Source organism: Rhea americana, unplaced genomic scaffold (assembly GCF_003343005.1).
Source record: "Rhea americana isolate MKP2758 unplaced genomic scaffold, rheAme1 scaffold_163, whole genome shotgun sequence".
NCBI classification, from domain to species: Eukaryota; Metazoa; Chordata; class Aves; order Rheiformes; family Rheidae; genus Rhea; species Rhea americana.
The window spans coordinates 1,511,381-1,522,059 of record NW_028185739.1 but is presented as its reverse complement, the minus strand read 5'-3'; the positions used below and the strand labels follow the sequence as shown (position 1 = coordinate 1,522,059).

Sequence of the window (10,679 nt, the reverse complement as noted above, 5' to 3'; positions counted from 1 at the left end):
TTAGGTAACAACACTGAAAGCACACCTTCACATCGAGGGTAAGGGATGCTCCAAGTTCCAGATGGCAGACAAGACACTTTTCTTGTCCCAGTGAGGGCATACCCTGGGTCACAGCTGTACTTCACTGATATTCCAGGGGTGAAGGCTTTCATATTTTTGCCGTTGTGCTGGCCGTTTTTGATACTTGGAGGGGAAGGGCACAGCAGCACTATATGGAAGTGAAAAGTCAAWACTTGTGAAGAGGTAACACAAGCACACACTGTATAGAAAGACAGCTTGCTTGCTTTCCCTTTAATCTTCTCCAAATAACTATGAATACCAATGTTTGAATTATATTTCTGTCCTACCCACAGGTATGTTTCTGCCATTTTTTTTGTATATTATTAACATTATGAATGAGTATTTCTCAACTTAGCATTTGCAGTAGTAAGTTTTCATCTAGGGTACTACTTAACAGCTTTCTCTGGGTTTCCTATGGTTGTAAACAGAATCAGGAATCAGCTTGTCTATACCTCTCTTCCCCAGGATTCATTTAGGAGGTGAAAGCCCTACATATAACAAAAATCTCTGTGGGGATCATCAAGACAAGAGGACAGACATTTGCAGGGTTTTCTTTTCCTTTCCTTTGGACTGTGGCACTTGGGATCCTTTTACCCCCAAAATGAGGCAGCTGCATCCTGCCAGGTGTACTCATACAGCGGTTTCAGGAGAAACTAGCTGCCACTACCTCATTTCCACTTACGCTTTTCACAGATGGGGACAGGAGGGTCCCATACGCCTCCAAATTGGCATCGAGACTCTTGAGAGCCCTTTAACATATAACCAAAATCACATTCAAAGACAACGGTGTCCATAGGTTTGTACATGGTCTCTGGCTCAGTTGCTCTTCCATTCTCAATCTTTGGTCTTTTGCAACCAGTTGCTGGAAGTGAAGAACATAAAGCACTGTTTAGGATGTGAAGCCCGTGCTGGGTGTGGAAGGGTGCTTACAGTAGCCAACAGCTGTGCCAAGAACTTTACCATCACTCTCACAGGCCTCTCAACATTTTAAAGTCTTACTCACAGAAAACTTTCAGAAATATCAATATCCAGTTGTGCTTGAGAGTCAGTCCTTACTGGGATAAAGAAAGGGAAATCCAAAGAGGCCTGTGGAGCTCTCCCTGCTTATGGGATCTTTGGCCTGTGCCTTTCATGGAGATTCAGTCTGCAGTGATTAAACTGAGAGCTAAAAAGGAAGAAAGGGCCCAGAGAAAGATAAAAGAAACCAACACGAACACACCTTCACATCGGGGCCAGGGATGGCTCCATGTTCCCAAGGCAGTACAGTTAATGGATGCATTCCCAATGAGAGAATAGCCATCCCTGCAGGTGTACTGAACAGTCATTCCTGGAAGAAACTTGTCTGAGGAGTGATGGCTGTGCTTCCCGTTGGCAATGGTTGGAGGAGGAGGACAATTCACCACTGAGAAGGGGAAGGAAAAACAGATCAAAACTATAGAAAGGGCAAAAAATATGAAAAAAGAAACTACATAAGATATTCTAACCTTCAAAAATCAAAGGAGGAGGACAATTAATTCCATTAGTTATTCTTAATAAATTTCTGTAAAAGTAGCTGTCTTCCTATCATTGGGTACAGTACCCCACCTGCATGTGGACCAACCACTTCACTGCCATAACTCTCCTTTCTTCTGCAACTCATAACTAATTATCTACGTTTACAGATGGAATATTTGTGATGCTGCTATATGAAATTGCTACATTTTGTACAGCATTTCCCCCATCTGTAGTTTCTCCCTCACTCTCCACCAGTTTCACTGCACCACTGCCCGGCCTGTGGCCTCACAGGCGCACAGTGGCCTTGTGCTCAGCAGAGTCCYACCTCCGCACTGTGGTGGTGGCCCGCTCCACACTCCATGCACCCCATCCTCCGTGGTGCAGAAAATTGAGGCCTCTCCCATGAGTGGGTAGCTGGGATTGCATGTGTATGTGACCACAGATGCATAGGGGAAGTCATCCATCAGACGCCCTGTGTGTCTTCCATGAGGGATGTCCGGAGGTGGATCGCACATGATTGCTGCAGGGCACATACAAGGCAGCCATTAGAGTGAGCGCTAGCAGCAATGGCCCAGGGTCTGCAGGACAGACGTGCTTCCCCAAGAAAAGAGCCAACTATGATGGCCTCATCTCAGTGGTAGCGGTCTCTGGATAAGATCACTCAAATTTCCTGGGCACTAGCATAATGAGATCTGTGGGGTGAATGTCCAGTGGGAAGGTGCATATGGGGCAAGGAATACCTGTGCCCTTCAGCAATGCGCTTCTCATGCCTTGTTGTCCCTCCTCAAAGGAGTCAGGACGGTTCTTAACTCCCTTTTCCATAACCTGTTGTGACACAGACAGAGTGGAGAGAGACTGGCTGTGCCATTCCTACACGTAGTTCTGAGTCTGACCAGTCAGAAGTACTTATCCAGCCATATAGGCTTTAAAATATTAATGTTTTCCCCAGTTTGAACCAGCATAAATAACAGACCTTTGGGAACATTTCAAACACATTCAAAACAAAACAAAAGCAAAAGCAAAGTGGAAAGAAGTCTGAAAAATTTAAAAAATGCACTGACTGCATATGAGACATATTTTGCAGTATAAACTTTGGTTTGAATGATTAGCCACTTTCTCTTAAAAGCACTGGAGCAAGCAATCTCCAAGAACCTTTGGTGTGACCTACTTACGCTGGCAAACAGGAACATCTCCACTCCATAAAACACGTGTGCCAGAGACCTCACATCTTCTCTGAGAAGGCCCGATCAACTTGTGCCTGTAGTTAAAMAGAGGGATTTCTTACTTTGTATGCAACTCTTGTAAGTGGCAACACAGACTTCTCACCTGGAAACAAGGTTCCTTTATGTATAGCTCTTTTGCCACTTAAGATCTGCTAAGCTCTCATTTGGCAGCTGAATTTAGCTAATTTTAAAACTCACCCTTCTTTACAAGTATAATTCACTTCTGACCCGAAGAATAGATCAGTTAGAATTACAACTCTGCCGTTCTCTGGTGCCTCTGGATTAGCACATTGCTTTCCTAGAAGAGAACATCAACTATCATTAGATCTCTCCTGTTCAATGGCATGGTGCAGTGAAATCTTATTCTAGGAATCCTAACATAGAGAATGGACTGCAGAAAGTAAAGAAACCCACAAAATTAGATGGATTTACACTCAAAAAGTGTTAAAAATCTACCCAAATCCAACGATCTTTAGATTTTTCAGCATTTGCTGAACGTACTTTTACAGAACTCCAGTGCTGCAGACCATGTCCGATTTTGGAGACACATGAGAGAGGGCCGCATTCCCTGGTATCTGGCATATCCAGGCCGACACACGTATTCTACTGTCTTCCCCACCGCGAAGACAGTCTGATTGCTGTACTCCTTCTTTAGCTCAGCAAACACTAGTCTTGTAGGTGCATTACAGCCAGCTGTCAAGAAAGGTAACAGATGTTAGAGTCTCTCTTTTGTGCTGCCTACAAAATGTAGGCAGCGTGAAGTGTAGTTGCAGGCACACAGAAAAACTGTTAAAACAACCTTTCGCTTACCTCCTTTACTTTTTCAAGTGCTATCTAGAATATTTATGTGTACTTGTTTTCCCCAAATAATTTCCACTTGCTATACTTTTCTAATATCATACCAATGCCATTTTCAGTTCTCCATATGCTCGAAACATCCCTTCTCATCTTAAAGCAAAGAAGTCTATAAATGCACATGGAACCAATGAGATCATGATTACATTTAAGCATAAATTCTTTTTAAACTATTTGTTCCATCCCTGAGGACTACACCATCATTTATATAGAGGTACAGTGCTCTTCTCAAACAAGCAACCTTTCTTTTACATCAGTGGTAATTCACAGAGACTGATTTCCAAAGAGAAAAAGTGAATTATGCTGCTTTCTTGAAACCATGTCTGTCCTTCCCCACAGCTCCCCTGTCCCACAGACCTGCCTGGAAGCACATCTAGGAAAAAGCAGCAGTACAGGAAAAACATATGAACCTTCACACCGAGGGATGGGAAGACTCCACGTGCCAGATGCTGTACAGTTAAGCCGTGCTTCTCCAACAAGAGCATAGCCAGGATCACAGTGGTAATTAACAGATGCTCCAGTGCTGAAGGCCTCCCCAAGCTGGCCGCTGTGCTTCCCATTGACGATGTCTGGAGGAGGTGGGCATGCCAGTGCTGAAGAGAGAAAGAAAATCACATCAACACCAGAAGAAGTACAAAGAAAAAGTAAAAACAGAACATCCTGTTTGATACAAAGGTTCAAGTGAACCAAACGCAAAGCCTAAGACAGACTTTTGACAAAAACACCTTCTCTAGTGTCTCTTGCTCATGCCCATCATCTTTTTAGGGTCTCAAAACAGGTAATTCTGCACACATTTATATCAGGAGGGAGTTGCCAGTATCGTATCTCTTACTGAAGGAAACCAGGGTAGGGGCTACCACTGTCACACAGTTGTTAAGTCCTTCATGTAATTTGCAAGCTACATCAGATTTGCTGAACAGAGGAAAGGGAAAGAGCTCTGGGAAAGATTGATTGCAACCTGCCTTGAGGCCCATCTTGTGTATTTCTTTCCTTGGGACCTCTCCTGTAACCCTTCAAACCTGTAAACCCTCCTGATTTGAGAGAGAACAGATCTGGCCAATCTACTTTTCAAATGAGTGAAGAAAAAGCACAGTAAGGAGACCACTGTGAAGGTTAATATCTAAAGCACTGTTTGAAAACTTGCCCCATTCACAGACTGGCACAGGTGGCTCTCAAGTGTTATTTAGTTGGCATTGTACCATACTGGCCACGGATGACATAGCCTGGCTCACTCTCAGAGGGAACTGTGTCTTTATGTGGGGGGACACTCTTAGCAGCAGACACTTTTCACACATTCTGCATCTGCAGGACAGGACATGTAACATCTTGAAAAAAAGTGAAGGACCTCAGAACAGGAATAGTTGTGCAGAGGAGTGCAGCTGTGAAGTCTTTTACAGTCAAAATGACTTTTAGACTTAAGTCTGAAAATAATTTTCCTGTAGACAATCTACTGCCTGCATCCAATGGTGTCGAGGACTGAGGGAGATTCAAATGGAAAGATAAGGCGGGGCGGTTGGAGACAGTGGGGAAGTGCCAACAGCCTCCTCCAGGCTGCCTGATCAGGGATGTAGAACTAGCATACACAAATCTTGCTATGGAGGAACACACAGGGAAGAAGTGCAATTATCTAGGGGCTTCCTTGTCTTTCTGAACATGCAGCAGTAGGGCCGAGAGGATTGTGCCAAGGGTTTGCGTGTGCGTATCCCATCCTACCTCCGCACTGAGGGGGAGGTCCGCTCCACACGCCGTTTTGCCCGTCCTCSGTGGTACAGTGAATGGAGGCCTCCCCGTGTGGCGGGTGCCCCGAGTCACAGGTATACGTTACAGACGTGCCGAAGTAGAATTCATCTAGCAGCCTGCCTGTGTGCTTCCCATTGGGAATATTTGGAGGTGGCTCACAAGGAATACCTGGAGGGATGCAGAACAAGTCTTCTAAATTGAACAGTGGAACTAAAGCATCTGCAGTCTCCCAGTCTATGGGACATAAATACTTGTCCTAGAGATGGAAAAACTGTGATGAACTAACCTAGGTGATACCCTGTAGACATCTGGATCCCATTTCCCTGACCAGCAATACTATGCTAGTCAGAAAGCAGACACAGTAGGACAAACCTCTATGGAGGAAGCATCTACATGCTTTATCCTTTCTACTGTTTAAAAAATAAAAATCAAATAATATTTCTTTTGTGTCAACTGTGTAAAATCTTGATCTTTTCAGCTGCACACTGTGGGGCCAGAAAATGAGTTGGTAAAACTAACAGAACATGATATTCTCGAGGTAATGGGACGAAAGCCATGGGAAGAGTAAGCACGGAACTGCCTCCAGACTGGAGGAGGAAGTTCACACAGACAGCACAAGCACAGAACATGAAGGATCCATGGCAACGGACAGAGAATGCAAAAATGCAAGGACTATGGTTAACACCTGTCCTCCTGATTAAGGAGGTATAATGCTGTGTAAGGGGTGGGAAATTGCAACTTAGAAATTACATCAGCCAGCAATGGATATATATATTTACGACTCGCTTGCTTAATAAACGATTTCGGCTCATCATGTCAGAGTCCGTGAATTAATACGCCTCAGCACACAGTGCAAAGGCACACACAGTCAGTAATTTGTGTGTTACTTTTTAGGTTAATATGCACCAGGAAAATCTGTAAAATGCTTTTAAGTACTAAAATGTGCCAGTAAGTATCTCAGGGTTTTTTCATATGCAGCTCTATCACCAAATACTACTTCACCAGGTTCTAGTTGCTGAGATGTGGTATTGTTGTACTCTTTGGGTACGTACTAGCCATCCATGTTTGTAGTAAAAGAGCTGGCCCAAACTTTGGGACTTTGGGATTCTATTTCTGGCCCTCCCACAGTAGCCACTCTGTGACTCACTAGAGTAAGTGGTTTGATCTCTCTGTGTCTAACATTACCACCCACTGAGCTGGGCATAACATTTTCTCTTCTTTTTGTGTAACGCCTATGTGATTTTAGCCAAAGACAGGATGTACAAGTACTACTGAAAATGCTCCAGCTGAGACATGGCTTTCTATAATCCGTTAAGCTTTGAAATCTTGTACCTTTTCCCAGAATATTTCACAGGAAATCAAGACCTTCTGATATTTTTCATGCCCACAGAGCAGAGAGGTTCCCCATGAAAGCTTTGATGTGAATGATTTGGCAGTCTCTGCTGAAAAATATTTACCAGAGCAATGCAAACCACCTAGAGCTGTAAGCTACTTACGCTGACAAATGGGAATGCTGCCACTCCATTCAACACGTGCTGTGTCAGAAATCTCACATCGTCTGCTAGGCTGCCCAATTAACCTGTGCCTGGTGTTAGAAGGAATTAACATTCATTCCAGGTCATTTCAGTTTGAGTTATTAATTCCTTTTCACCACCCCTGACAGTTTGAGCAGCCCTGCTGAAACACTACTGATGTGAAACCTCGTGGGAGAATCTCCCTTCCTAGTTTAGCACCCCCTTGCCAGTTTGACAGTATATACATGTATGCATATGAGACAGAATGCCTTTTGTTCATATATGTGCAACACTATGCAGGAGCCAAATCACTTTTAGGGGCATGAATGAATAGGAGGGRAAAATAGAGACTTAGGAAATGCATCTTTCTTCACGGTTTTAAGAAGCAGCAAAAAGTATCAACCTAGGACTTACCCTTCCTCACAGCTGTAGATCACTGTTGACCCAAATAGGAGATCTGTTATGAAACTAATCTTGCCATTCTCAGGTTCACCAGGATGACCACATTGTTTCCCTGTGGGAGAACAAAACTGATTTTAGGCTTCTATCTATACCATGGTACAACAAATGCAACTATTACTCCAATAATCTGCCCACATTTCCAATTCCCCCCCCAAAGGATTTTGAATACTATAAAGTTACATGGCTTTACTAGTCACATACTGTTTGAACAACAAAATAATGCTAGAGTTTTTGCAGCGCGGACAGATATCGCCTACTCCTTCTTGAACAATGGACACCAAAGCAACGGAGCTATTCACTTTTACAGAATTCTAGTGCTTCTGACCACACTCCACTGTCAAGGCATGTAATAGTAGGTGATACTCCTGGGTGTTTAACATATCCAGGTCGGCAAGTGTATCTCACAGTCTTCCCAACAGGAAAGTCAATCTCATTTCTATACTCCTCACTTAGATCAGCAAAGAGTAACCTTGTAGGAGCACCACAACCACCTATCAAGAAAGAAAACATACACAAGAATTAGCACTTTTCCAATTGCTTTGGCAGGGCAAGCATGCCAGATGCAGGTGCAGAAAGAAACATTGTTACAAAGAAAGGTGTCTGGTCTGCCTTGCAAAAGTATTTATTTTGATTAATACAGATGAAACATTAAACAGATTAAACAGATGAAACATATTTTCCCACAGGATTTAGTCCTGTTCCTGCTGGAAGCCTGTTCCCAGGATATACCTACATCTTTCACTAGCTTGACAGGTAAAAATATAGGATTTAACCAATTTTTATTTTAACAGTCAGGATAGGGGACATAAAATAGTAGAGCACTCAAAATGTCATGATTTACCTGTAAGTTGTTGTCTAGATGGAAGGCTTGATGAAGTTTTACCTCTACTACAGACTGGAACAGGAGGATTCCAGGTGCCATCTTCCTGGCAGTAAATTTTAGCACTACCTTGCAGGCTGTAATCATTATGACACTGAAATGTAACTGTTTGCCCAGGTCCATAGATAAGCCCATGACCATCAACTTTCCTTCCATTCTCTATATTTGGACTTACGCAGACAGTCACTGAAAAAGATGATGTGCAGAAATGATGTGAAATAGCAGTTAAAARGAAAAAAAAAAGACAAGAGGCTGTCATTATGGCAAACAACAACTTATACATGGCATTTCTATCAACTTCCCCAGTCCCTTCTTCACAGTAGAAGAGCTTGAAAATGTTTATACTAGGTCACACTTTAAATGGGATTAACCAGCTGTGCAGATTCAGTTGCAATGGTCAGCTTCTCTTGCACTGTCTCCTGTGCTGGGAGTTGCTGGCTTTTGCAGAAGGTCAGAGATCACAGACACACCTTCACAGCGAGGCGTGGGAAGGCTCCAGTTCCCAGAGGCTCTGCAAAGAGCTACCGCGTTTCCAACAAGGTAGTAGCCGGAATCACAGGTGTATGTCACAGACATTCCCATGGTAAAAAACGCTGTGCCCTGGCCATTGTGATTTCCATTCTTGATCCTTGGAGGCATGGGGCACGGCTGTACTGTAAAAGAGAGAAACGGTGTCTCTAACGAAGCAAGAGAATAACCTGAAAGGGGGAGTGGGCTCATTGTGTGGGCTGAGGTGGTGGAGCAAGGACAGGAGCAGGCTGGGGCAGAGCTACCCAGGAGGACCCCTGCAACAGCCTGAGGGCTCATGGGGGCACCGCAGGTCTGCCCCCTCCCCAGCCATGCGCCCCAGGCCACCAGCAAGGAGCCCAGCAGCACTCACTCCTCACGCAGCTGAGCACCGGTGGGTCCCACCTGCCCCCTGGTTGGCACTGTGTCTCGTAGCTGTCCTCTGAGGCATAACCRGCTTCACAGYCAAAACGAAGAGTCTCTCCAGCTTTGTAGGTRCTCTGCAAYMSGTGAAYTTTCCCATTCTGAACCTTGGGTCTGTCACAGCCGATTGCTGGGGGAAACATGGATGGAATCCTTTAAATGCCAGTGCATGGGTAGGACAGCAGCCGGGTCTGGCACACTCAGCTACATYCCTTCCCTTCACTCCCATAAGCATTTCTGTGCTCTGCTGACATCCTGGCACAAATTGCTGCCAATGAGTYCAGCCGTCACAGCCGACCCTGCGTGGCTGAGGCAGAGGGGTCTGGCAGGATGCAGCAAAGGTGTGAGGGATGGGGACCCGTGCAATGCAAGAGGCTGCTTTTTCCCAAAAGCCATGTGGCCTCCACAAGTGCACATCGGCACTGGTGGTGAGAGAGTGGTGCCACAGCTCAGTGCCCTGGGAGTTGACCCTCTTTGCAGACCCTATGCCTGGAAAGGCAAGCATCAACCCACCTTCGCAGCGGGGCCGGGGCTGGGGCCGGCTCCACAGCCCAGCATCTGTGCAGTTGATGGACATGTTTCCAACTAGCATGTAGCCATCCCTGCAGCTGTAGTGCACAGTTGTTCCCCGGGGAAAAGTGTCTGAGGACTGGCCGCTRTGCTGCCCATTGGCGATGTTTGGTGGCCGAGGACACTTCACCTCTAGAAAGGAAGGCGAAAGGGTTAGGAGAGTGCCTGGAAGAGGTGAGGTCCTAGAGACAGGAAGACAACTCAAAGCCACATTAGCAACAAAAACAGCGTGGAAGCTGGATGGGGGTCCAGGGAYATTTGTATTGAAGGTACTGCCTGTGTCTACAGCTTGGTTATCAGTCTCGTGGTGTCCTGTGATTCCTCTGACTTTTCTGGAGAAAGAATATCGAATCATTTCATAGAAATCCAGCAGTTCCTATCCCCAAGGCTGCATCTTGGAGCACAGCAATGGCTGCATTGCAACAATGTGTCTCTGGCTGGGTTGTTCCTCAGGTGCCCTAGAGCCAAGAGCCAAGCTGGTGCTGGAACACCTTAAGGAGTGAGGTAGTTTTGGAGACTTCTTTGCATTTAGTCTCAAATGAATCAGTGTGCTGGCTTTTGGCACTCACTACCAGACATTCACATTCAGTGATTTGAATTATTGAACTGTACCACAGCAGGGGCCAGCCTGCATGCTGTASTGGCCGGGGGCAGGCAGGGCAAGCATGAAGGCAGCAAGTGCCCAGGTTGGAGAGCTACATTTCACTGAACTTGGAAACATGAGAACATAAGTTGTTGGAAGAGCCTTTGGGTCCCTGGAATATTGCTCCTAACACTGAAAGTACTGCACTGATAAACAACATGTATAGAATAACCTAACTGTGTTCACAATCGTGAGCTTATCCTTTATGTTTTATAAAACTATAGGACTATTTAAATGGGACTCGATTCCCACACCGAAAGTCTTAATTGCAATGGTCAGCTTCTCTCTTGCACTGTCTCCTGTGCTGG

At 45.1% G+C, this 10,679-nt stretch overlaps 1 protein-coding gene across 1 annotated transcript in view; it reads right to left on the bottom strand.

The window, feature by feature from the left end:
* Window positions 1-10,679, bottom strand: part of LOC146598457 (complement receptor type 1-like) — a 32,233-nt gene that overhangs the window by 14,960 nt on the left and 6,594 nt on the right. The window contains 16 exon segments of the mRNA XM_085300323.1: window positions 26-208; window positions 743-922; window positions 1,280-1,462; window positions 2,727-2,812; window positions 2,976-3,075; window positions 3,279-3,470; window positions 4,777-4,835; window positions 4,837-4,957; window positions 5,346-5,540; window positions 6,869-6,957; window positions 7,301-7,400; window positions 7,648-7,839; window positions 8,190-8,414; window positions 8,699-8,881; window positions 9,109-9,288; window positions 9,672-9,860. Coding sequence (XP_085156449.1) covers window positions 26-208; window positions 743-922; window positions 1,280-1,462; window positions 2,727-2,812; window positions 2,976-3,075; window positions 3,279-3,470; window positions 4,777-4,835; window positions 4,837-4,957; window positions 5,346-5,540; window positions 6,869-6,957; window positions 7,301-7,400; window positions 7,648-7,839; window positions 8,190-8,414; window positions 8,699-8,881; window positions 9,109-9,288; window positions 9,672-9,860 — 2,457 coding nt within the window.